Genomic DNA, 27,661 nt, shown 5'->3' with positions numbered 1-27,661 from the left:
ACACACAGAATGGATTGATAAGCCTGCACACACTGTATTGAACGGAGGAGTTGTGGTAAAAATGGTTTATGGTTATGCGTTCACTCCGTCCATCAGCACATTTCACCCAAGCGTGTGAGAGGAATTAGCATTGGTTGACAGACAAAAATCCCAGAGCTGACAGATTCATATTTATCTTCGCGCCTAATAACGGTAATTACAACAACTCTTTTCTCTCATCTTTAATTCAATTGTAAATGTGTTGGTTTATTAATGAACACATTTCCTGTTCCTTTCGCCAGAGGAGGACCGTGAACCCGCGAGTGCTTGTTGTATCGTTGGGCTCGTAGTTGATTAGCTGGAGAAATTAACTGTGTGGAGAGTGAAGTGCAGAAGCATGACAATGAGAGCGACACAATGAGACGACTTCTAACTTTTACACGATTAATTATTTCAGTTCAATCAATTTGTTTGAGTGAGGAAAACAATGAAAGAACAGCAGGCCCAGCCCGCACATGCGAGGAGCCAACCCGGTCTCACTAAATGCGTCTCTATAGCACGCATTGTGTTTATCGTGCAATTTATACGCAAAAATGTGCATATGATACGCATGGGTAGGTTTAGTAGTGGTGTGGGGTACGTATGTATTATACGTTTGGTTAGGATTAGTGGTGTGGGGTGCGTGTGTATTATAGCCTACGCCCGCAATAAGTTTTCATTACTATGAAGCACTCACAGGCATTCTCCGACTGATTACTGTCAGTGGCTGTTGAAAAGGTCAAACTCATTATGATAAAAAGACAGGTGGCATATTGAAGCATTTCGGGGGATATTTTAACAGCTATTTTATGATGCAAATATGTATTTCCCATTGTCTGGGCACAAAATGAAATAACCTGTCTGTCAGAGCAGCGCGGCGCTACGTGATCGGGTTGTCACAGCGGCTGTATAGCTGCTTGTGACTTTTCAGGATTTTCACAGTTTAGACTGTGATCACATCTGCCGTGTGGAAGCATCTGCCACAACAATCTCTGCTAACCTTTTCAATGGAGTGTAAACTTCAAATGCCAGGAATATCTTCTTGTATTTTATTGTTTTGCATCCAGCTTGTTTAAATTAAATTGTTAAGCCACTCTTGAATTAGTTCGTATTTAATTATTGAATAATCATTATCATCTCCCTTTCTCTCTTAGGGGTCATGTATGCTGTGTGGCTATATTCCCTGATTCAGTGTGTAATAGCGGTGCTGGTGGTCGGAGTGTGTGTGAGGTTGTGCTTGGCTGCTGGTTCTGTTGCAGCTGGGGCAGGAACTAGAAGCTGGAGCACATCTGCATGCCTGAAACTTTGTCTCGGTGTGGTTGGGTCAGCGGGCAGTATTGTGGTCGCTCCTGTGTCTGTGCTGTTGAACCTGAGGAGTTCCCAGTGTCTGTACACCTGTATCGCTATGGTCTCTTGCCCCCTACTTGTCAGGCAGTTCACTGTGTGCCTTCTGCTTCTACTCACACTTAACACACACCTGCAGTGCCGCCTGGGGAACAGGTGAGTGTGAACATCCCGACCTTGTTTTGCAGTGTTTATGCTCGAAAAGTTCAGCTAGTTCTCAGCTATTTTGATTCTTGCATATGTGAAATCACATTAAAGACTCAGTTTGTGCTGACTATAAAATCAGAGTATTAAATTGTGCTGAATATGCTTAAAATTCAGGACGGAGCTTATGTTTCTTTCAGATATGCAGGCTTAGTGACTCGTAGGCGGGTTTTGTGCTCGGTGCTGCTCTGCTGGGTCATTTCAGTGATCACCGCCTTCAGCCAGTTCATCGTTTCCAGCTCTTCTGATACTTGGGGAGCTGCTGAGGATGACCGTAAAGCTGGACTCGAGGTGGAAGAATGGCCTGAACCAAATTACACCACCCCTGCCCTCCCTCCCAAACGGCCCTACCCCCAGGATCGCTCTGTAATCGGCCAGTTCTTGCCTTATGGAGGTTTTCTATCCAAGTTTCTGGTGGAGGACCATGAGAACTTCACGTATGCAGAGATCCACGGCAGTCACTGGGGCATCTGTGCCACCGACACCATGCTCAGTCCGTTTTTTCTTGTGTGTGTTTATGCCATCACCGTGTTTGTTATTCCTCTGTTGGTTCTGTTGGCCGTGTATCTGGACTTGATGTGCTTCATGCCACAGCAGAAACGAAGCTCAGTGTGGTCTCGCTCCTTGGCTCTCTCTGTCTCTCTGCTGGTAATGCTTTGCCTGCCCCTGCACATCACCCACGCTTTGTTACTCTTCGCCCCGAGTGCCACTAGACCCGACTGGAGCTCTCTGACAGCCTCTGTTCTTTTCCAGACATATAGCCTAGTGCCCCCACTCCTCTTCACCAACACCTCTCAGCAGCTAGGCATCGAGAGCTCCTTGTTATCCGCGCCCAACCTGACCTCAAGGGTCATCATCTCTCGAGTCAAATCTGTGGGGAGTGCTTTCCGTTCAGTGGAAGATTACCGTCACCCTGGGCCGACACTGAAAGGAATTCCAGGGATGTGATGTCATGTGAAGAAGGCACTTACACCTAAAGTTGTCTGTAGAGTCCTTGCATGGGTTATATGTAATTATATTCAGCAGTTGAGTAAAACTAATCCAATATTAGCTCATCTCAGATTCCAGGCTTTATTTGTATTAGGGTCAGTCCATGTCCTTTCAGATGGAATTACTATTTTGTTCATACTTTGTGTTATTTGAGACCATGAACTTTTATGAATTTATTGTATACCTTCATTAAATGGCCAATTACATTTAAATGGGCACTTTTTTTTTTTCGCAAAGAATTCATTCCGGTTGATGGTTCCAAACTATATTGTTATTTGTTTATGCTATTCGACAACTTTTGAAAGTCCTGGATAGATCTATGCATTTTGTGTCTTGTGTGACGAATAGATTTAAACCATCAGTTCTGTACACCACAAATGTAAACTGCAATTCTCAAGCACATTTTACATAACACTGGCATTTAATCATGTAAATTACATTTTGAAATCAAAACAGGGAAGTCTGCAAAAAGGTTATAAATTTGCAGAAAATTTTCATTTGTGGAACATAATGATCAAAGGTAAAATATATTTGTTGTTGTTCTTTTCAATCTATGTAGTACAGTGCAGAAAGTCCCAATACAGGAAGCAATCTGATAGAGCGTTTACATGTCTAATATTATCAAAGTTTTACACCAGCCATTTCAATTCAAATTAAATTTGGTCAGTTTATTCTAATTGGCGGTATTACATGAGACATTTTCATTCGGACTTGGCCAAATGTTAACCTGATAAAATGTTAACATTTCACATTCTGTTTATGGACTTGCACATTTGACAGTCAATCAAGTCTGGTTCTAATATCAAAACACATTTATTTGTACCCTTGGTTTTGTTTTTATGATTAAGGCCCCAATACCACCCACGTCTAAAAGTGTTTTTATTTTGTGTGTGTGTGTTTTTTTTTTTAATTTAGGGGCCAATTATGAAGATATTTGAAGTCAGTGGGGACTCTGAAACATTTGAAATTGAAGGAAATAAGTTTGTCTATGTTTCTACCAATTCCCATGAGGCCAGTAATCGTGTTATCATACCCTAAACATGACTTCCCAGATAAGAGTTTTTTGGGCTTGGAAATAATGAATACTTCAGGGGGCTGAAAAAAAAAGTTGTTGCAATAAGCAAGAAAAAATTGTCAGATCTTAGTTTTATGTCACTAACAACAAATAAGCAAGCCATGAACAAAACTGGTGCAGAAACAGCCTTTTCTGTTTGGACATGTAATGAGTCATTAGAAAGCACTTTGTAAATTCCTGTTATGTTGCAAAAATGGTCCAATAAATATTGCATTGCAGCCATGTTTAATCCCAGTGATACTCCAGGATTAAATGGTAAAATGATTTAACCAACAATCTCAAAAGAGTTTTATTTGAATACATCAATAAGTTTGCATTCTTACGCATAATTAAATATAGTATATCAAAATGTGTCCCATCAATGTATAAAGCCAATGCAAGCTTTTAATCTGAATGTTTAATTATAACAACTATAAAAGCATATCAAGTGGGAGAGACCACTTAAATGCATCAAGATAATTAACCACTCAATAACTCCCAGGGAAAACAGGATTCCAGAGCTGTTTTGATTAAACGCGTACTTCTTATATGCAGCTCGAATAAAAGCCCTGTTTTATACTAATTAGATTATTCTTTTTGCTCACTCGTGGCAGGCCTAGTGTAAGAAATGACTCCTTTTGTATCTGAATATTTGTGTTATGATTTTCATTTCTTCTTCTCCCTCCTCGCCGTCTCACTCCCCCAATCCACCCATTATTCATCCAAGTTTCAAGCATGAAATCCTCCATCTAACATTACTTTCACTCACTTTGTCTTTGTATTTCCCTGACTTTGATTTGTCTGGTGCTTTTTGTTTCTTGATCATTGTCTCACTCATTTTTCTTGCAAATGCTGTTCTCTCTCATTAAAGTGTGCACTAACCTCCAATGCGAGGTGAATTATTGAGTGAAGTTGGAAAACAAGTAAAAGCTTTCCCTAACCGAGAGCTCATTCGATTGTTCTCTTCGCTCGAGAGCCTTTAGCTTCCTGCCGAAATGACAATCTTTCATCACTAAAAGCGGCTTCAGTCAATTCATCGCACCTGCTCTAGTCCACATCCTCTTGAATGGGGTCACTGCAAGGAGCACGGAAGCTTCAAATCCGTCACGCACAGAATATAAAGTTCATCGTCCTTGGATAAAGCCGAAGGAAAGTTTGATGCGCTGTTTGACCGGCATTTGGTTTATTACCCATGGATCTGCCTTTGAGATGTCAGCCGAGGTCCAGTAAACAAAATTACAAGAGATTGATGAAGTTCAGATAAAGTCTACGGCTGTCATTTTTCATTTGAACTCTGCGTTTGGAGTTTGTCAGCTCACTGAAGCATAACTTGCTTCTCAGAAGCCCCAAAATTAGCAACTTATCTCATCTGATCATGCTTTGTGAAGCATTAACTCATAGGCTACTAAAAGGAAATTGCTAGCATATGTCCTTCTTTATCTAAGGAGCTGCTAAAAGCGAGCAGAACAGCAGGTAACGCAGGGTGCGCTTTGATTGCCATGTGACAGTTACTGTTTATGACAGGTTTCTGCAGAGCTTTTCCATCAATAGAGGACAAACACATCGATCAATCATCCTCCCCTAGCATTTAAATTTAATCCCACCCCTCCCGGAGCGCTCAGCAAGTGACTTCTGACACATTCATATATTGATTGCTGTGGAATAATGGAGGAGTACTATTTTAATGCACCTGCTCTCTCTCTCTCTCTCTCTCTCTTCGGTGTCTCTGCTCTTTTGTCATAAGAGTCTTATGATTCATCATTCTCAGTCACACAGCTTTCATCTCTGCTGGCTGCTTCTGCTAATTAAAATATCCTCCCCTTTTTCCTCGCTGCTTTTCTTTATTGCCGCTGGTGAAACTTGATTGTGTCGGCTTCTCGAAGTCAGAAAATCAGTCATTCTCGCGAGATTCTTTAAGTATTTTTTATTTTTTTCGTGCTTGGTATCTTTCCCCTATAAAGATGTACAGTTAGCTATATCAACAGCGACGCGAAGACTATAAAATAAACAGGAAGTGAAAGACGAGGAGGAGACGTGAAAGACAAATAGGGAGAAAGACACAAAGAGGATCAAGAAGGAAGGAAGATAATGAAAGAGGAGAGAGAAAAGTGGGTACACAGCTGTTTCTACTAAAGCATGGGAAGTATACAATTTATAACATTTACAATTATAATAACAGTAATAATAATAATAATAACAATAACAACAATCATAGTAGTCCAAATAATAATTAATAAAAACAATTAAGACCTCGGATATCTTTTAAAGACAAACGAAATATATATTTTTGTGAATTTTGATTTTTTTTAAAGATGACGTAACAGTAGTTTGTTCAGTTTTGCACCTCTAAGCTAATATTCTGTTAGTACAATAGCATCGCTTGGTAATGCGCGCAAAAGTTTTTTTTTTTTTTTCTTAAAAGAGTCATTTAATTTACTTTGTAGACTTTTTCCATACAAATAATGACTTTAGAGATATGTTTCATTGTGTAAGTGTTTTCGTGTTGAGCAATCAAAAAAATATCGAAATTCCTGACATGTTCTCTACAAACTCCCTTCCTGTTTTTTCTCACCCACGTCGAACTCCTTGCGGTTCCACGTTCTCAGTGACTCTTTACTATAATTAAGCCCCTTTTTACAGTCAGAGCGAGCGGGCCGCTCCAATTCATTCTGCTCATAAAAGAGAACATGTCTAATCCCTCAATTATTAACAAACAATAGTGGAGAGATAAAGGAAGGAGAGGAAGGAGCATTGGAGAGTGGGAAACAGAGTCACCGAGAGAGGATCAAAACGAGAGGAACTTTTCTTCACAAGTCAACAGGTTTTGGCCAACATGAGCAGATAATGGAGTTGCCGGATGAAAAGCGCAGATGAATACTTTATGAGGACGGCTCTGAGCTTGCAGCGCTGTCATTGGTGGAGTTATTCTCTACCAACTCTGTCTCTGAGGCCCAGCCACTTTGGCAAATGCAAGGGATTTCAATTTGCTCACACTGGGACATTCAATAGCTCATAAGCGCTATGCGGGTTCCCGCAGCAATGCCGTCTTGGCCGGTAATGGATCGGCTCATTTTGAATGGACACTTTTCTCTCCTGGACCTACAATTACGGCTAGTTGTCTATTGTACACGAAAGAGTGTGTGTGGTGGTCTCTTTCAATCATAATAATTATCCTCTCCTATCGGCTCTCTTCCCCTCCACCCTGCATGTCTCCGTCCTCTCCTTCCCACTCCAACTTCATATGGCACGATTGTGATTCCCTCTGGTTGTCGTTGTGGTGGTGTGTCTGTTTGGGAACAGTGTGTGTTGTTGTGTGCACTCTGCAGCGGTCCAGTGTTTCTGAAGAGCTCCACTAGGGCGGCGCTACAGTAGGTACTCCTTCTTGCCCTGGCTGGCATCATTACCGTTGAGGAACGCCTCCTGAACCTCGCCGTGTTCATCCAACCCACTGGCCTCATGAGTCAAATATGAACCTAGAGAGAGAAAGACACAATTTAATCATACTTCATTGCAGGGATTAAAAGGAAACCTTAAACACATTACATCGCTTGCTGAGTCCAATTTAATGTATTTTTATTGAAGCAGGACACGATGAAGAGCTTGTGCCTTTTTTTTGTCTTGATTCCTCTATTGACTTTCATCCAATGGGGGACCAGGGCTAGTTCAGGTGTTTCAGCAACATTAAAACAAGTAAAACAATTATGAAACAACACAAAAAACCAAACTATTAATGTAACAGCAAAAATGTCAAATAAATATCAAACCATTTTTTGAATTAAAAATAATAAATTAAATACAAATGAATAAATTAAATAATATTTAATTAACCGAATATTTAATTAACATTTAAAACAAATGTGATAAACTAACCAAGCATATTAGTGAGGTTTTATTATGTTCACTTCTGTATACAACAACATTCATTAACAGCAGAATTCACACACAAAAAAAATAATAATAATAATTTAAGAGGTTTTTGAACTAGTTGTTGGAAACCATCAAACAAAACCACTGCTAGAGAAAACACATTTGTAATTGGACTTTAAAAACCTTACTGAGATACAAGTCTTGTGAAAACATCCCCACATTAGTCTTATTTTACTATTATTGATATATTATTATAGTATTACTTGTTACTAGTATATATGTTCAGTTTTCATTTTAGTTATTTTTTTCTAATTTTGTTCTTTATCTGTTCTTTGTTCATTTGTATTAGTTATATTAGTTATTTCTATTTAGCTTTAATTTATATTTATAAACTTATTTTCTTAGTTAAGCAGCGTTTCCACCGAAATTACCCGGAACAATTTGTCCCAGGAACATTTTTTCCCTGTTGCTTTCTGCGTTTCCACCGTGATACCGTGAAGATTAGGCAAATTAGTCCGGTGACGTATGACTGCATGCACCGCAACAGATATTTAAAAATGGTGGTTGAAATGAAATTCTGCGTGGAGTCAACCAATCAAAATGCGTCATGAACTCAACCAATCAGCACGTTCAGCGCCCAAGTCCCACCCCCGAAAGTTCCTGAACTTTGAAAAAGTACTACCTCGCAAGCAGGGACTTTCTGAGGGGGAAATTTTTACCCGGAACTTCATTTAGACCCTGGTCCTGCGGTCGAAACACACCGAGTACCACCCCAAAGTAGTTCTTGGGGAAAGTTCCAGCGGTGGAAACGTGGCTTTGGTTGCCAAGGCAACATTTCTCATTTTTATTTTTTTTCATCAAATAAGTTTTCATTTAATATTTATATGTTATTTCAGCTTTATGATTTTTTTATACTTTCAGTTTTAGTTGGCAATAACAATAGCACCATGAAGCCTAGCCCTGATACCTCTCCATATTCTTTCCCTTTCTCTGTGTCCTCAATCACTATGTCTCAAACTAAACTGGCTCTTGGGGATTGATGCTGTCGTGTTGGATGGCATCAACCTTCCATGCATCTAAACCTTCTTCTCTGGAATCAAGTTTGCAGGGCCAGCCAAAGTCATCTACTATAATTGGGGGAACTTATGCAGATCAACTTTTAATTAATCACAAAACTCATTAGGCATAATCACCTCTGACATTTTACTGCACAGTCAGCGATATGGTACAGTGAAACCTTTTTATTCACATCATTATATGACACAATGGTTTTGCCTCTGTGGCTCGGGGACAAATAACTGAAATAACTAAGGCAGAATTGACTCTATGGCACCGGCACGACACAGTTTAATTAAAAAAATCGATCTTATGTACGTGCAATTTTACTTTCTTAAAATGCAAGCGTACAGCAGAGGCTGATGGGGTCATTAAAAGCAGTGATGTCGTGGACCGCGCAGGACAAAGACAATGCATCAGAGCTGTAATGTTCCTCTTCCTCTTCCCTAAGATTAATCACTTCCATTCTGCCTTTCCAGGCATCCCAAGGTTAGACAGGATCAACCCTAATGCTCTCTGTCTCTGCGCCGATGGGTGAACTAACTGTTTCTGACTTTGATTGGCAGGTGGGGTCAGGTTCCTCGCAGCCCTTTGCCTCCGCCCTAATTTGCGGGTGCCGTGATCTTTATTGGAAACTGTGACACACTGATATAACCAGAAGTTCTTAAAGAGGTAATTAAGTTTTCTTTATAGATACACCACGATACGGTTGACGAAAAAAGGCAATTAAACACGAGGCCGTAACTACTTTTCCACAGGCTATTTTTATATCACAGGTCTGGCACAGTCCTTTGCAGATGATGTTCTTTCTTTCTCCCATCTTTCCTCTGAACATATTTACATGTAAACTTTCTGTGTGCCCTCAGAAACACACACACAAAAAAAAATCTTCAGCAGGATCGCTAGTGTGATATTGGTTTTATACAACAAGTCCATAACCGAAAAGATAATGTCAAGTAACCAACATTTCATAATAAATTTTACCAGTTTTTGCCACCAAAGGGCACATTTTCAATAGTCAAAAGATTAAATGCCATTCAGGAACAAAGAACCAGTAAAATAGTAAAAGTAATATTTTAACTAATATATTATACACTTCCATTAAAAAAATTGGGGTTGATTAGATTTTATAATGTTTCTGAAGGAAATCGCTTATGCTTACCAAGACTGCATTTATTTGATTCAAAATATAGTAAAAACAGCAATATTGTGATATATTATTACAATGTAAAATAACTGTTTTCTTTAAAGGGAAGCCATTATGCCCATTTTTACAAGATATAAAATAAGTCTCAGGTGTCCCCAGAATGTGTCTGCTTCTGGCTCAAAATACCTCACAGATCATTTATTATATCATGTTGTAAATGGCCATTTTTGAGTGTAAAACCATGCTGTTTCCATGCATATATCTTTAAATGGAAATGAGCTGCTGTTCCCCACCCCGCTTTCCAGAAGAGGGCAGAGCCATTACAGCTCGTGCCTTGGACACTCTGTATAAAAAGTGAAAGCAGCGTAATATACAGTACCTACTGCTATATATGCTGTTAATATGAATCAAACAACAAAAGGAAATCAGGAAATCACTCGCTGGTCTTGATTGAATAACTTTAGTAGCTTTATTAAGAATACATTTCTTACTTGAATTCTGCTGTTAAATGCTCTGGCGAGGATATAACCATGTCGGACTGTGTACAGTTCACTCAGGGCGGGGTCTATGCTAATAGGACGGAGTCTGTCAGCAGTCGTGGACGTGGTCTAAGCATTTGTGACGTCACATTGAATAGAAACTGCTTGTTCTGAGACACTGCTTATGATTTATGGGGATTAAAAAAAGGAGAGGGTGGATTTTTAACATTATAGGGTGGTTGCGCTGCTGACACACATTTATGTTCAAACACCATGTTAAGGTAAATTTTGCATAATAAGTCCTCATTAATAGATTTTAAAATGTAATTTATTCCTGTGTATCAAAGCTGATTGTTCAGCAGCCATTACTCTTCAGTGTCACATGATTCTTCAGAAATCATCCTAATATGCCAGTTTGCTGCTTAAAGAACACGATTTGAAATAGAAATCTTTGATAACATTATAATCGTCTTTCCTGTCACTTTTGATCAATTAATCATAGCACTGAAACTGCGCATCAGCCGCATCATAGCACTGAAACTGCGCTCGTTAAAATCACAAATGATTTACTTTTAGCTTCTGACCAAGGCTGTATCTCAATACTAGTTTTACTTGATCTAAGTGCTGCGTTCGATACTATAGATCACACAATACTCTTAGATCGACTACAAAATTATACTGGTGTTCAAGGACAAGCATTAAGCTGGTTTAGATCATACTTATCTGACCGCTACCATTTTGTCTATTTAAATGGAGAAAAATCGATCATAACTCCAGTAAACTATGGAGTGCCGCAGGGATCTGTGTTAGGCCCTCTATTATTCTCAATATATATGATGCCACTTGGAAATATTATAAGGAAACATGGAATTAGTTTCCATTGTTATGCTGATGACACTCAAATATATATTTCATCACGGCCGGATGAAAACGCTAAATTATCCAAATTGACAGAGTGTGTTAAAGATATAAAAGATTGGATGACGCGTAAATTTCTTTTATTAAATCCAGACAAGACAGAGGTAATACTTATCGGTTCAAAAAAACGCCCACAGAACCTCTCACAATACAACTTTAACATAGTAGGATGTCCTGTTACTTTATCCTCTACAGTAAAAGACCTGGGTGTTATACTCGATTGTAACCTGTCTTTTGAAAATCATATTTCGTATGTTACAAAAACAGCCTTTTTCCACCTTAGAAACATTGCTAAGCTACGTAATATGCTATCAGTTTCTGATGCAGAAAAGTTAGTTCATGCATTCATGACCTCGAGACTAGATTACTGTAATGCTTTATTAGCTGGTTGTCCTGCATCCTCAATAAACAAGCTACAGTTAGTCCAAAATGCAGCTGCTAGAGTTCTTACTAGATCAAGAAAATATGATAATATAACACCGATTTTATCATCACTACATTGGCTACCTATAAAGTTACGTATTAATTACAAGGTATTGCTACTGACTTATAAAGCCCTAAACGGTTTAGCTCCAGTCTATTTAACGGATCTTCTATCGCCCTATAATCCATCGCGCTCTTTAAGATCAATAAATTCGAGGCTTTTGGTCATACCTAGGATATCCAGATCAACCAAAGGAAGGAGAGCATTTTCACATTTGGCTCTGAAACTCTGGAATAGTCTTCCTGATACTGTTCGTTGCTCGGACTCGCTCTCCCAGTTTAAAACTAGATTAAAGACGCATCTTTTCGGCCAGGCATTCATATAATATTGTTAATCTTACAGTTCAAACTACAATCCGGCCTCTAGTTCATAAATGCCAGAGGAGAACTGGCCCCCGACTGAGCCTGGGTTCTCCCAAGGTTTTTTTTTTCTCCATTAGGTCACCTGATGGAGTTTTAGGACACCATTAGGTCACTTGATGGAGTTTTTTCGGTTCCTTGCCACTGTTGCCTTTGTCTTGCTCAGTTGGGGATATTTTGGGGATATTTAATTTTATTCTATCAATCAATAAATTCCACTAGAAACAAACCTTGTTGTATTATTTTATTTTAATTTAATACTGTGAAGCTGCTTTGATACAATCTGTATTGTGAAAAGCGCTATACAAATATACTTGATTTGATTTGATTTGATTTAATTGTGTCCTTGTCCCAATCTTACCCCAAAAATGTTTATAACTAATATGATCTAACCGAATACTCTGAATTCTGATTGGACGAATGTAAAATAGCAGATATACAAAACACCAGCAAAAACACAAATTTAATGTGTCCTGGCTCAGAAACTGTAAACAAAAAACTCTGCTTTGCATTTCTTGCCTGTAACAAACACCATTTGATAAGTTTATCCTCACATCTTGCTCTGTGTTTTCATATTACTCCATGTTTCTTCATGGCCGTCACATGAAAATAACAGGGCAGTTCTGCTCACTGATACGAATCTATAGCAGAATAAACAGTATTGCATAATCTCTACACAGAGACATTTCTACCATGACTTAGTATATTTTACAGCCCAAACTTAAATCACCATCTACAACAGTTCTGTTTCCATTTCCTGTTAATGCTGGCTCTCACTGCACCAGCAAACACCAACAAACTGGATAAATGTTTTAACTTGGTTGATGCTAATTGGTGCAGTGTGAACCAGCCTTTATCTTCCCTCACACACACTCTCTTTCTCTACTGCTTAGTTATTTTTTACTTTCTCCCTCTCCTTAGAAGGTGAGGCGCATCATGTCATTGTCACCACAGGTCAAGTGCGTGGAGAGAGGAGGTCACCTTTCTGTCGGACGGAGCACCAGATGGTGACGATGAGCACACAGATGACAGTGAAGACCAGCAGAGCCAGGATGCCCCCGATCACTGCATACGGAACAGCACTGTGGGTTTCCACCACTGCTCCAGGGTCTGAGATACACACAAACACAAAGAGAACGGATTTAGCTTTGGCATTTGGACTAAAAACAATTCAAAGTGACTTGTGAAAACAAAGAAAGAGACAGAAATGTGATTAAAGTATCCTGTTATTTTATTGCTTGGATTTGTTTTTTTGTTTTTTAGTAAAAAAAGACAATGGCAGCAGAGGTAAGATGGGTGGGTGTGAAGTATACCATACAGTTTTTTCTGACAAGATAGGAAACAGTGAGAGGCAGAGAGACACTCTGAACCATCAACACATGAGCCTGGACTCCTTAAATATTTAACAAGCTGTTTTCACCACACAGCGGTGAGTAGAGAAGAAAATTGGAGGCATGGAGAAAGAGAAATACAGAAAACACATAGATAAAGAGCAGAAGAGAGAAAGTGGCACAAAATGAGAACCTAACCTGAATGACTTTATTTCTGACTTTCTGACTTTATTTCTATGGAACAAGATAGGATACAACTATGGATACAATGATAGTTCTCGACCATGGCTGTTAAACCCTGAAAGCTATAAAAAGGTAACACTTTACAATAAGGTCTCATTTTTTTAACATTAGATCATGCTTTTGCTACTTAAAAATGAGCATTATGAGATTTGAACAAACTGACATTTTAGTTATTATTCACTGATCGTATATCATCAGTGAGCTGTTAGTAAGTTGAACTGTGATTTGAACAAATCATTCAGTCCAATTTATGAAACAGATCAATAAGTTAATTGAAAATAATTTAATAACTCACTTACTCAATGATCAGGTTGCAGTGGTTATTGAGTTAACAGCTCTCTGGAGAGGAAGATTATCAGTTAATAATAACTTAAATATCAGTCTGTTTCTCACTCTAATTTATCCTTCATTTTAGTTTTTCCTTCATTTTTGGAGCTTAAAGGGATAGTTTATCCAAATTTTTTAATTCTGTCATCATTTACTCACCCTCATATAGTTACAAACCTTTATGACTTCTTCTGTGGAACATAAGATGTTAATAACCAAACAGTTTTGTTTACCATTGACTTGCATTATATCCATATCTTCTTTGTGTTCCACAGACGTGAGGGTGAGTAAAATGGGAATTTTCATTTTTGAACTAACCCTTTAACAAACATAATAATAATAATAATACGTTTATTTTATATAGCGCATTTCATAAAACTCAAGGTCACTTTACAATAAAGTACAAATAAACATGACATAGAAACGATACAAATAAACTGAGATGGATAACATAATAGATAGAGGTACATATACATAAAAATCAGATCATGGAGTAAGGGGTCAGGGAAACAAGCAGCAAAAAGATATGTTTTGAGGTGGGTTTTGAAATCGTGTAATGATGAAAGGTCGCGGATGTGTTGGGGAACAGAATTCCAAAGAGTTGGGGCAGTGGTGCAAAAAGCTCTTCCACCAAACGATGATAGTTTGTGCCAACGGATCGCCAAGCGAACTGGGGAGTAGGTATGGATAAGATTAGAAATATAGTTGGGGGCAAGACCATGGAGTGCTTTTAATGTGATAAGGAGTATCTTGTATTGAATACGAAAGCGAACGGGTAGCCAATGAAGTCTGTGTAAAATCGGAGTATTGTGGGAAGATTTCTTTGTGTATGTGAGGACCATAGCTGCAGAGTTCTGAATATATTGGATCTTATTTATTGATGAATTGGGTAATCCATAGAAAAGAGAATTGCAGTAGTCAAGCTGTGAAGTGATGAAAGCGTGAACTAGGGTCTCAGCATCGCTGATATTCAGAAATGGACACAAGCGCACGATATTACGAAGGTGAAAGAAGGCAGACTTAGTGAGCGAGGAGATGTGTGGAAGGAAGGAAAGAGAGGAATCAAAGGTTGATTGACAGGTTTTTGACAGTGGTGGAAGGTTGAACCAAAACTCCAGCAATATTAACATTGTCGACACAGAAACGGGATGTAATTTGAGGTGAACCAATAAGAAGTAGAAGCACTGTTTTATCAGTGTTGAGTTTGAGAAAATTACTGGTCATCCAAGCATTTATATCATCAATACAAGCTGATATGGAATTTGTAGGGAAAGGAGCATTGTGTTGAGAATGGATAGAATAGAATTTAAAGCCATGATGACGGATGATGTTACCTAATGGGAGCATGTAGATGATGAAAAGAAGAGGCCCAAGAACAGAACCCTGGGGAACATCGTGTGCGACAGAGTAGTGGACTTAGCCTGGCGAATAGAGATGTAATGCTGGCGACCAGACAGGTAGGAGGTGAACCAGGATAGGACAGTTCCAGAAATACCAAGAGCAGAGAGTTGTGAGATGAGAATACTGTGAAAGATTGTGTTGAATGCAGAGGAAATGTCTAGAAGAATTGGAATACTGGTGGAGCCGGAGTCAGTGGCCATAAGGAGATCATTCACAACCCTAAGAAGTGCTGTCTCAGTACTGTGGAGTGTGCGAAAACCGGATTGAAAACATTCATAGTGGTTGTTAGATGACAAATGTGTTTGAAGTTGGGCAGTGACCACTTTCTCAAGCAGTTTCGAAAGAAATGGTAGATTTGAGATTGGTCTGTACTCTGTAGTTGGCCATGTAAGAGGGGTCGAGGCCAGGTTTCTTTAGGACAGGAGTGACAGCAGCAGTTTTTAATTCCAGAGGAACAGCACCAGTACTTAGTAGTTGGGAGATGAGAAGTGAAATCGGCAGTGAAATGACAGGCGCACATTTTTTAAGGAAAGCAGTAGGAGCGGGATCAAGATGACAGGAAGATGTGTTTGCTTTGTTGATTAGCTCAGAGATATAAGCAGGGGTTGTGGGAGCAAAAGTGTAAAAGTACCAGGTGTAAAAGCAGTGGGGAAGTCATGTGTGGAGACAGGAGAGATCATGGATGGGAAAAGATTATGAATGCTATCGATTTTATTTTGAAAGAAATGCAGGAATGACTCACAGAAGTTACTTATGACAGGTGCAGTAGGGTTGGTGAGTTTATTGGCTACAGAAAACAGTGTTTTAGGTCGAGAGGATGTATTAATAATAATAGTAGAGTAGTAACTAGAGCGTGCAGTATTTTTTAGCAGATTTGTATAACTGAATATGGTCCGTGTAAGCAGTAAGGTGAACAGTCAAACCAGTTTTCCTGTAAAGGCGTTCAAGGCGACGACCAACTGTTTTTAGATTTGAAGTGAAGAAGTGCAGGGGTAAACCAGGGAGACGTGTGTGTAGAAGGTACAAATCTACTTTTAAGAGGGGCGTGTATATCAAGGGCAGTGGAAATACAGGCATTATATTTGGTAAGGATATTGAGGGAGCTAGTGTGTTTAGTAATATCAGAGATATGAGTTTGTATAGATTCAGAAAACAGTAATGGATTAACAGAATTGAGGTTATGGTAGGTTATAGTGGTTTTCACCCTGAGGTGGGGAAGAGGCATTTCACAGTTTAGTTCGATGAGGAGGTGATCAGACAGTCCAATCTGAGAACCAAGCACGGAAACATTATGTAGACCAGCAGTGCAGACCAGTGAATATCCACTCGACAAGATCCAGTGTGTGACCTTTTGAGTGTGTAGCAAAATCGCCATGTTGTACAAGATTGAAACATTCAAACAATGACAAGAGTTCATGAGTAACATGTTCACTGAACCCTCATTGGAGCGGTGTGAGGATTCTTAGAATAACATACAGCTTTTGGACCACTTGAATGAGTAAATAACATTTTTGAAAACTGTTAGTTTAAAGGTAAAGTGTGTAATAATGTTTGGTTTAAAAAAAACGTGCCGTTTTTCCATTGGTAAGCCAAACTGATAGCCCCGTGTGGGGCTGGTTAGGATTCTCAAACAAACAGAACAATGCTTTCACCACAGAGCCTCAGTGTTTACACTTTTCAGGGGAAAATAAACCTACAAATGACTTACTTACAGTTGTCTCTGCACATTAAGATGGGATAAGAAAAAGTATTTAAACATCAAAAAAATTACACACTTTTCACCGCAAATGCTAGAGAAACAGCGGGAGATATAGAGAAAGGGAGGTTGCCTTTGAACAGGCTGTCGAGTAACATTTCATTAAGATTCGTTTCAGAGACAATGAAAAATTAACGCTGCTGCCCGCCACCTGGCGCTGAGAATGTGACATTAAAGAGACCACAGCCTCGCTTCCACTTGAAATAGTCTTTCTTTCCCAGTCTGTTCTGGAAAACATAGTCTTTACCCCCTCAATTCTTGTTGGATATTGGAGACAGCAAACAATACAATTCAGAAAGAAGAGGAGCAAGACAGAGAAAAAGAAATGAGACTGATGAAAAAGGTTTGTGTGAGAGAGTGTGAAGAAAAGCAAAGCAAAAAGTCATAGATGCAATGACTGTGCACTTTGAAGTGCACAAAATGAAACCGCATCTAATATCTTCCTCTGCAGGTCAGTGTGTTGAGGTGTGAGGTTTGTGCAGTGTTGCGTGATGTTGATGTCTTGCAGTACAGTGAAGTCTCTCAGTAGTTCTGTCAGGTGGGATGATCAAGGGCTTTCGTCTGACCCGACCTCACATCCCACAACATCATGAATGACAAGCGATGCTGCTGTAGAGCTGGGCCTCTTTTAAGGGGTCATTGTGCTCTCTTTCTCACTCTCTTTCAGGATGTGTTTCTTCATCTGTTCACAGACTCTTAAATTGTAATAAAAAACATGGCACAGCAGCTGAGTAGATCCTCTGGAGAGCAGCGCTAGTGCTTCAGATGACAAGGGCACTTGGAAGACAATAGAAGTGTGCGCGCATACATCTTAAGGAACATTAATAAACAGAAAACATGAATGAGAAGATGAGAAATTAGGCGATTTAGCAGGAGAAAACATATGGAACAAAACCGGTTTAAAGGCAAGCATCGGAGCAGAGCCGTCAGGGAAGAATTTGCATATGTTGAGAAGGAGAATGAGGTGGAAGACAATTAAAGAAAACTGGATTTGCATTTCCTGAAGGAAATAACAGTGATTGCATGGTAGCAAACAAGGAAATATTAAAGTTTTAGATAAAGCGATTGAAACGTTGTGAAACCAAAGACAGAGAGAGAAAGGTAGAGATTGACAGTAATATGCAGTATAGATGGATAAATAAGGTAGCTTCTGTGCCTAGTGTCCTGTCTTTATAGCTTGAAGACACGTACAGATGCGTTCAAATATCGGAATTAACGTGATTAAGATACCGACACGTAAAAAGCATTCACATCCTTGTAGAACTTGTAATTGCAACTTACTTATAAATTTGCAAAATTGCTGTGACTTCAGCATTTAAATGTGGTAAAGTAGTTTCTGTTTAATATTTATCTGTATAATAAAAAAATATTTCTGTTTAATAATTCAGTAGCACTTTATTTTACAGTCCTGTTCCCCATGTATATACTATGTAGTTATTATAGTAATTGCAATAACTGGGTAATAACTAGGTACTAACCTTGAACCTTCCCCTAGACCTAACCTTAACCCAGTACTTTCTTAGGTAAAAACACTGCAAGTACACAGAAGTGCATTTACTGTAAAATAAAATGCAACGAATAATTTCAATAATTGACTATTGTAAATGTCTTAATAATGCAAGATTAATCTGAAAATAAATGAAAGACACAATACAGTTTAATGTAGCTAGCACAAGAAGAGCAATCTTCAATAACTACTATTTAATGAACTGCTAAATAATCTAGTTTATTAATAATGCATTTGCATAAGGACTGTTACTTGTTTTATTTTGGTTTTGTCTATTGATTGCTCAAATTAAACTATTAAAGAGTTGCCAAGAAAACACATAATTCCGAGTTTGAGGACATACAATTTTTAAACAAATATAAACTTTGCAATAACCAAAACATAGAAAGCATAATATGAGTTGCCCAAGGCAGTGTTTAACAACGTAAACATTTATCTCCCCCCCCACATTTATTTAAAGTAGAGTGTGTTTTGGATAAAGTCACAAAAATTACTGAAAAGTTTTGACTCTAATATATCATATCCGGTTGGATCATGTCACATACTGTCAAATCGGATCTGAAAATTCTGGTTTCACAGAAGATCATAACTTCACACAGCTGCAGTATGACTTTCATTTGTTTTATAGTCTGTCAAAACCAGTGTAAATACATCATAAATTATGAAGAAAATGAACAGAATTATTTACAAATCAAATGATGGATGCAGAAATTTGTGTAGAAGTCAAAGAATGAGATAAAGAAAAAAATTATTGCATTGCTCATTGTGCAAGCACTGTAATAAAACTGTCACTCATTATTACACATGTGAAGAGGTTAGCCAATAAAAAAAGAGGTTGTTTACATCTTTTTAAAAGCTGCAGTGGAAAAACAGCCTGTTTTATTCTAAGGGAAAGAAAAAAATGTTAAATCATGTAAACCTAAAGCATGATTGTTTATGGTGGAATAAACACTTCAGGGGAAAAAAGTGAAGGGAAATGAATGATGAGTACAGGTAAGGTAAGGTGATGGAAGAAGGGTTACCTTTGTATTCCTTTGTAAAACTGGAGGATGGAAGGGTGGGGTGAGCGATGGCAGGATGAGGGTTGGGAGGGACAGACACTACAAGGGAATGGCATTACAACAGGGTTATTAACAATCTACTGCAGCTACATACAAGCACATGCAAGAGGAAACAAGCAAAATGAGGCCTGTCATTGTGTATGTGAGTGTACAAGTGTGTAAGCAAGAGATAAACAGTGTTGTTCGTGAATTGCACCCCTCTGCCAGGGTCAAGGGTCTCTATGCGGATAACATCTCCAGCCAGCAGGGTGCAGCAGCTTCCTGTTCCACCCTTTCATCCCTCACCGCTGCAAAATACTGCAGTTACCGTGCACCCGAGGCTCAGCACTATCTCTCTCACTGTAATCTTCAATCCCTCCATCCCAAAGATCATCAATCTTTCTGCTCTGCTCACCATCCTCCACACCTTCTAATATAGGCACTAGCCTCATCGCTCTCTCTCGTCCCATCTCGTTCCTGTTGCTGGCTCGCAGCTACTCTCTCTGCATATGGGTCTATCCTTTTTATGCAACAAAGAGCAGCAAGTTTTCGGGTTGCGTATGTGTGTGGCCTTCAAAACTCAGAGGGATTAACAGCATGGTACCAGACTGATCAATAGCCAGACACAGATCAATATCCCGAGACCACCCTGACTCTTCAGCTAATCATCTCTCTCGTTCCTCTCCTCTCAAATCCTCTTGTCTTCTACTGTGGCAAAACCTCTCACATTTTAAAACATTTCAGATTGTTAAAAGGACAGATCCCCCAACATCTTAAAGGTATAGTTCTCCTAAAAATGATTCTTTAAGGCATAGTTAACCCCAAAATGTGAATTCTGTCATTATTTACTCACCCTAATGTAATTACAAACCTGTATGACTTTATTATTCTTTAGAAAATAAATAGAGAAAAGTTTTAGGCCATAAACAAGGACAGGCAGACATGACACAGAAGCTCCATAAAAGTTGAATAAATGTTGTCAATATGACCATTTCCAAGGCTTCTGTATTCTTAAAATTGATTTGTGTAAGAAACTACCGTATTTTCCGGACTATAAGTCGCACTTTTTTTCATAGTTTGGCTGGTCCTGCGACTTATAGTAAGGTGCGACTTGTATATCAAAATTAATTCAGACTGAGATGAAAACATTACCGTCTACAGCCACGAGAGGGCGCTCTATGGCGGAGTTGTTCAGAAGCGACACCAAGGATGAAGAAAATTCAATGGATTCAGTGATGTGGAATGAGATCGCGGGTGCTTGGTGAACTTGTTTACTGGTAACTTGCTTGTTGGACTCACTGGCTTATGTTGATTTAGCCTATTCAGCCTCCCAGGTATATGTTCTTTATGCTATTGTGTAGCTGAATAACTGTTAGTGTGTTGTGTTAACACACCGGACACATACTCAGCCTGTTGTTCTGTGTGCTACTGTGTAGATGAATAACTTGCCTTTCCAGATTAAATGTCTGTTCTTGGTCTTGGATTTTGTGAAATAAATTTCTAAATAAATGCGACTTATAGTCCAGTGCGACTTATATATGTTTTTTTCCTCTTCATGACGCATTTTTTGACTGATGCGACTTATACTCCGGAGCGACTTATAGTCCGAAAAATACGGTAACTAAAATGAACATTGTGATTCACTGATATCACTAACAGAACCACTGCAACCTGATCCGTGAGTTGAGCTTGAGAACTGAATCAGTTCAATTTGGAAGCCATTCGGAATGTTGTGTGAAACTGCAGCATATTCATTGAAAAGATCCCAAATCCACTGATCAAGTAAATTATACTTTCACAAATCAAAAATCGCTACTCTCATGACCACAAAAACACTTACAGTGAATGATGACTTTGTGGATCACTTTTATGTTATTTTATGGTGCTTTTGCATCCTTTTTAGGCTTGAAAGCTTCGGTCCCAAATCATTGTAATTGCATGAAACGCAGTCTTCAAAATCTTTTCTTTTGTGCTCAGAAGAAAGAAAGTCATACAGGTTTGGAATGACATGAGGGTGAGTAAATAATGACCACATTTTTGTTTTTGGTTCCCCTATTCCATCACTCGGATCCTTTTTTTTCCTCATTACATTTCCTATCCCTCTTTCCATTTGCTCACACTTTTACATTTCTGTTTTCCTGCACTTTTCTTCAAAACCAGTCATTTAAAAGGCTTTTCTTCTTTCCTTCCTCCTGCACATCATTATGGATCAGGCTGAAAGCTGATAAACATTTCATCACACAAATGTTTGGGTGAGTCAAGTCAGCAATGTTCTCTGCGTTTTTGGGACAATTGGTTTTGTGGCACATTATACCACCAAAGAAAGAAAGACCAGATCTTCAAGTTGTGTTCTAATCCTCCAGATCTTCAAGTTGTGTTCTAATCCTCCAGATCTTCAAGTTGTGTTCTAATCCTCCAGATCTTCAAGTTGTGTTCTAATCCTCCAGATCTTCAAGTTGTGTTCTAGTCCGTAAATCCCACAGTCTCTCACCTCTCCCCTCTCCGCTAAAAGGCCAAGTCTCTGTCGTCAACTCGACACACTCCTTGATTCACCTTGCTTAATATTCCTGTCATGACTATCCAAAGGTAAAAAATGACATTTTCAATTACTATATCCCCTCTTGCTCATGCTTCCTTCTCTTTTTCCAAAGTTTCACTTCATTAATAAAGTGCCCATGTTATTTCTCCCAATTAGAGCCACAGCTCATTACTGCGCTACATCTTTTTCTCTCTCCTGCAAGCATTGTTGGTTCTCCCTCCATCTCCTTTTGTCCATCCCTCCTTTTCTCTTCTCTCATTTCAATCTCAGTGGCTCCCTGAGGCCATTCGATTGTAATGGCACTGTACTGATGCTGTTTTACATAGGCATGTCTCCAAGGGACTGTCCTCTGACCTTTTGACCACTGAACAAGCATCATATGTGGAAGTGAGTACACACACACACGCGCACGCACACATGCACGCACGCACACACACATTTGCTTTTCTGTGGTGAGGTCTTTATATTGACTATTGTTTTTCTAGTGAGTTAATGACATTTTCTATCCTCTCACCTTAAATATAACACTCACAGAAACAACTTTAGATTTTCATTAAAACATTTAGCATGTTTTTTCTCAGACATTTTCCTCATGGAGACTTTTGGCTGCTCCCTTCAATGTAAGTGATTTAAGGTTTAACAGTTCTTGTGTAGGCAAAACCTGAAGCACACAGATACATTTAAATAAATCTAAAAACGTAGCAATACACAAAAAAGTTTTGCACCAAATATATATGCAAATGTAAAAGTTTCCAGAGAGACAGAGATAAAGCAGCACAGACAGGCGTACCTGTTGAGCCATGTGGTAAATAAACACTTGCATATCAGTCAGAGTAAATTGCAAAATTCCTGCAAAAACAAAGTCTCCTCCTCCTCTGTCCTTTTGTCTTCCTCATTTCCTCATTATCTGTGTCACCTCTCTCCATTGCTCTCTGTTGCCTGATTCATTCTGTCTTTCTCTCATCTACCTTCAGTTTATAATCATCATCCTGTTCATATTGGCTGGTTGCTCCTCATTTTGCACTTCATGGTCACTTTAGACATAAAATAAATCAGTGGGAAAAAGTTTGTCAGTGCGAAGCAGCAAGATATTTAGATCAGCCCTCCTCCACCCTCTCGTGTCACTGTGACTGCTGACTCATCATCTCAATAGCTCTCCCTCATCCTCTATCAGCCTTCAGAAGTCAGACATTTCTCTCTTTTTAGTTGCACTAGAGCATAGGATTTCCAGCGGATGAAACCTAAATACGCTGATACCGCTGAGAGTTAACAACAAATCTTGTTCATTTACTCCCACACAAACACATTAAATGGGGAGGCATGTGTTCTGTGTAGGAGAGGCAACCAGACAAAGAAAGGAAGGAAGGAATGAAGAAAGAAGGACTGGAGACATGATGAAGGGAAGGAAGGAACAGAAATGGTGATAGAAAAATAGGAAGGAAGCAAGGAATGAGAGGGAGGAGTGAAGGGGGAACAGGATGGATGGATAGATGGATGGATGGATGGAAAGAAGGAAGGAAGGAAGGAAGGATGAAGGGAAGAAAGGAAAAAGGGAAAGGAAAGAAAGAAAGGAACATTGGAATGGTGAAAGAAAGATAGGAAGGAAGCAAGGTAGGAAAGGAAGGGGTGAAGGAAGAACAGGATGGATGATGGATGGAGGAAGGAAAATATGATGAAGGGAAGGCAGGAAGGAAGGAAGGAAGGAAGGAAGGAAGGAAGGAAGGAAGGAAGGAAGGAAGGAAGGAAGGAAGGAAGGAAGGAAGGAAGAAACAAACAAAGGAAGGAAGCAACAAAGGAATGAAGGAAAGAAGGAAGGAACATAGTAAAGGTGAAACAGCTAGGGAGGAGAGGCAGGGGTGAAGGAAGAACAGGATGGATGGAAGGACGGACGGACGGACGGACGGAAGGAAGCAACAAGGAAGGAACAAGGAAGGGGCAAAGAAAACAACAAAATGAGGGAAGAAAAAGAGAAAGAAAAATATGGAAGGAAAGAAGGAAGGAGGGAAGGATGAATGGAAGGGAGGAAAGAGAAGGAGGAGGAAAGGAAGGAAGGAAGGAAGGAAGGAAGGAAGGAAGGAAGGAAGGAAGGAAGGAAGGAAGAATGAAAAGAAGGGACAAAGAGGAATAAAGGAGTGAAAGGAATGAAAAGAAGAAATGAAGGGGTGAAATAATGAAAAAAGGAGGAAGAAATGAAGGGGTAAGAAATAAAGAAATGAAGGAAGGAAAGAACATGGCAAACAAAGAAATTAAAGAAGGCAGAGAGGAAGATAGGGAGAAGGGAAGGAAGAAAGGATAGAAGGAAAGGTGAAAGAAAAGAAGGAAGAAATTGAGGAAGAAAGGAAGGAATGATGTAAGGAACGAAACGAGGAAGAAAGGAAGAAGAAATTAAGGAAGGATGGAAAGAACAAAGGAAGGAACAGAGGAAGGTAGTAGGAACAAAGCAAGGAATAAAGTAAGGAAAGAAAGAAATAATTAAGGAAGAGAGGAAAGATAAAAAGGGGAACAAAGTGAGGAAGAAATTAAGAAAGAATGAAAGAAGAATGGAAGGAATGAACAAATGAAGGGAGGAAGAAAGTAAAGAAGGAATCAAGGAAGAAAGAAATGAAAGGAGTAAGAAGCATGGAAGGAATAAAGAAAGAAAGGAAAGGAGAATAAACAGGATTCCTGGGACATTCTCTAAAGTGCAGAGGTGTTTCAAAGCTAAGAGGCTCACCTACACAGAATGAGCAGAAGAGAGAGGGAGCGAGGAATAGAAGCGGGATGAAAGACGACATTCCCACCCACCTGCGCTCTCCGAGCTGCCTCGTTAACGTGCGTATTTGATGGCTGTCGTTACCATGCGGAGAAAAAAAAGAGGAAAAAAGAGAAAGAAAGGAGGGAGACCTCTGGGGATCTCATTTCTTAGACTATTTCAAAATGCATCACACATCCTGCAGGTCTACAGACACAGCAGAAGGGTTCAGTTCACTGAACAGCCACAAGGGGCAGACCTGGGCAAGAGGGGGAGGGCTAAAAAAAACACCATATTGGGAGCACAACACCAGTTTGTCACATCCAAAGACACAGTAAACCACCTCTGTAGCTACGAAGAACCCACGCTGTTCTCGAGCGGCAAAGACAGTGTAGGTGTTTACGTGTATACATTTGGAATTGTTTTGTAATTCTGAGCGGTGTGGAAACAGGCTTCATATAAAAGCCTTAAGACTTTGACATGCAAAAATGTGGGCTGTATTGTAGTTTAGAAGGGGTAAGTGTTAATATCATGTGACCAGGGACACTTGTTATCTTACCATACACCAGCAGTGTGTAGTGGTCAGCTGCACGGCCATAATTATTATGCGCCTGACAGAGGTAAGTGCCGTTGTGTGATTGGCTGAGGCGAGACACCTGGAGAATGTTGGCTGTTTTCTCCGCCCTCTCAGGAAGAGTGTCGTTGACTCGTGACCACTGGATGTCACGTGGTCTGGAAAAGAAGAAAAGACAGACTGTAAAAAGACAATCTTTTAAAGAAATAATCAAGTATTTATCAAAGGAGGAACAAGGCATTCAAAGAAAAGCTGGAAAAACAAATCTAATGAGGCACCAGGGAGGAAAGAGAATAGAAATCTCATAACATAAAAAAAGATGAAAAAGACATCAAAAGAGTAGTATGTCCATGATAAATGTAATTGTGATTCCAGATTACATTCATGTTACACATTCATACATAATTTTTTGGCCATTTTGTGGCCAAGTATGTTCTATCTATTTAATCAAAAGAAGTACCTATTAAAAAAGTATGCAGTTTTGAATGCTGACATTTATTTGTTTCACTCTGAATTTGTTTCTGAATTACGCAGTTAAAGGAATCATTCAATGACTCACTGATCAAACACAGTCTCTGTCTCACACAGTAGTATGTGTATAAATATTTATATATATATATATATATATATATATATATATATAAATATTTATACACATACTACTGTGTGAGACAGAGACTGTGTTTGATCAGTGAGTCATTATATATATATATATATATATATATATATATATATATATATATATATATATATATATATATATATATATATATATATGTGTGTGCGTGTGTGTATGTGTGTGTGTGTGTGTGTGTGTGTGTACACACATACACCTTTATTATCTTTACTAAACATTATTGTTTTATAAATTTACTAAACAATATTGCTTCGTTTTATAGATGCGTTTATTTAAAAGTACGGTGGCCAAGAGAGCTCAACGCGATGCAACTGAAGAAAACACATGCAAATAGAAAAAACAGCCGCAAAATTAAGAAAACATCTTCATCAGTTTTACAACATACATGTGCTCCAAATACTCACAACTCGCTGCAAATAGCACAGACCACAACGTAATTGTTTCCAGGGGACCCCAATAAGTGACGAAAACTAAACTCTGCATAAATTAAAACTTTTTTTCTTGCAAAACATACAGAGATGTACGGAGCCCCTAAAGGGACGTGGTGGTGAAAAAAATGTAGGATGGGATAATTATTATTATTTTTTAATCTTTTGCGTTCCCTCGCAAAGATATTTGCGTTCCCACGCAAAACCTGTTGTGAGCTCGGACAGACACTTCCTGTTTAATGTCCCGCTGGCAGCTCCGTACGTTAAAGGGACAATGTGTAGTTTTTTAGGTATTTTATTATCTAAAATCAATATTTTTATTCATAAATATTTCCTCAATGGTGTACAAATACCTCTGCTAATTATCCGACTTATCCTCGTAAACAAAGAATTTATTATTTTTATATACATGGGAGGGGTAGGTCCACGGAGGCTTCCATGTAGTTTCGCCATCTTGAAAAACTATAATAGCAGAGAGGGACAAAAAGTACTAGGCCAACGCGTTTCCACAACGCGTTTTCGTTCAGAGCCAGCGTCACGTGACTGAAGCCAGCCTAAACGGAGGAGCAGAGCAGTGAGAGGCGCTTGTCACTGCCCCGGAAAGTTTAAAAGGCTGCACACTCATTTGAAAAATAAAAGAAATTTCTAATCGTCGTAAGAACAGCTATTCAGCTGATGGACACCGTGCTGCGTTGTCATGGGAAATTACGTTGTCTTTCGCTGCTCCCTTCGCCAAGTGCGTTCCAAATGGCTACATAATGGCACACAAGTGCCCTGCTCACTCCAAAGTCCCCACTTCAAGGGCTCTGCCCTTCGAAGGGAGTAGGGCATAGGGATGCTCACTTCCGAGCAATAAGCATGTCCCCTGCGGGGTCCGTCACTTATTGGGGTCCCCTGGAAACATTTCCACTGTGGTCTGTGCTATTTGCAGCGCGTTTCTGTATTTGGTTGTGTTGTGAATATTTGGAGCACACTTGTGTTGTAAAACTGATGAAGATGTTTTCTTAATTTGCGGGTGTTTTTCTATTAGCATGCGTTTTCTTCAATTGCAGCACGTTGAGCTCTCTCGGCCACCGTAAATAAGCCACTTAAGATTCATATATCTTAATTGAGGATATTGGATTTTGTTTTTACTGGAAAGTTTATATATTATATACTCAATATTTTGCAGAGAAGAGAGGAGAGAGAAGTATAGTCCTAGAAGATAATACCAGGCAGACAGAGACA

At 39.1% G+C, this 27,661-nt stretch overlaps 2 protein-coding genes across 6 annotated transcripts in view; one reads left to right on the top strand and one right to left on the bottom strand.

Moving 5' to 3' along the window:
• Window positions 1–2,764, top strand: LOC311067358 (adenosine receptor A1). Of its 2 annotated transcripts, XM_084089168.1 has the most exons (4): window positions 66–192; window positions 1,173–1,518; window positions 1,707–2,214; window positions 2,320–2,633. In XM_084089168.1, exons 2-4 carry the CDS (start codon window positions 1,178–1,180, stop codon window positions 2,512–2,514), a joined length of 1,044 nt encoding a protein of 347 aa, XP_083945294.1. In that variant the 5' UTR covers window positions 66–192; window positions 1,173–1,177; the 3' UTR covers window positions 2,515–2,633. The 2 variants fall into 2 exon arrangements, with proteins under 2 accessions (XP_083945293.1, XP_083945294.1); XM_084089167.1 differs by having other exon boundaries at window positions 1–192; window positions 1,707–2,764.
• A 2,755-nt stretch (window positions 2,765–5,519) lies between these two features.
• The window catches only part of cadm4 (cell adhesion molecule 4), a 141,786-nt gene continuing 119,644 nt past the window's right edge, over window positions 5,520–27,661 (bottom strand). For 2 of the 4 annotated variants that reach the window (XM_084089164.1, XM_084089163.1), the window contains exons 6-9: window positions 25,355–25,527; window positions 19,508–19,585; window positions 12,902–13,030; window positions 5,520–7,083 (exon numbers count right to left, since the gene is read on the bottom strand). In XM_084089164.1, coding sequence (XP_083945290.1) covers window positions 6,974–7,083; window positions 12,902–13,030; window positions 19,508–19,585; window positions 25,355–25,527 — 490 coding nt within the window. In that variant the 3' untranslated portion in view covers window positions 5,520–6,973. The remainder of the gene's footprint in view (window positions 7,084–12,901; window positions 13,031–19,507; window positions 19,586–25,354; window positions 25,528–27,661) is intronic. The other 2 variants (XM_084089166.1, XM_084089165.1) reach the window with 1 other exon arrangement.

The sequence above is a fragment of the Abramis brama genome, assembly GCF_963993115.1.
Source record: "Abramis brama genome assembly, chromosome: 17".
NCBI classification, from domain to species: Eukaryota; Metazoa; Chordata; class Actinopteri; order Cypriniformes; family Leuciscidae; genus Abramis; species Abramis brama.
This window is presented reverse-complemented; position numbering and strand designations above follow the sequence as displayed.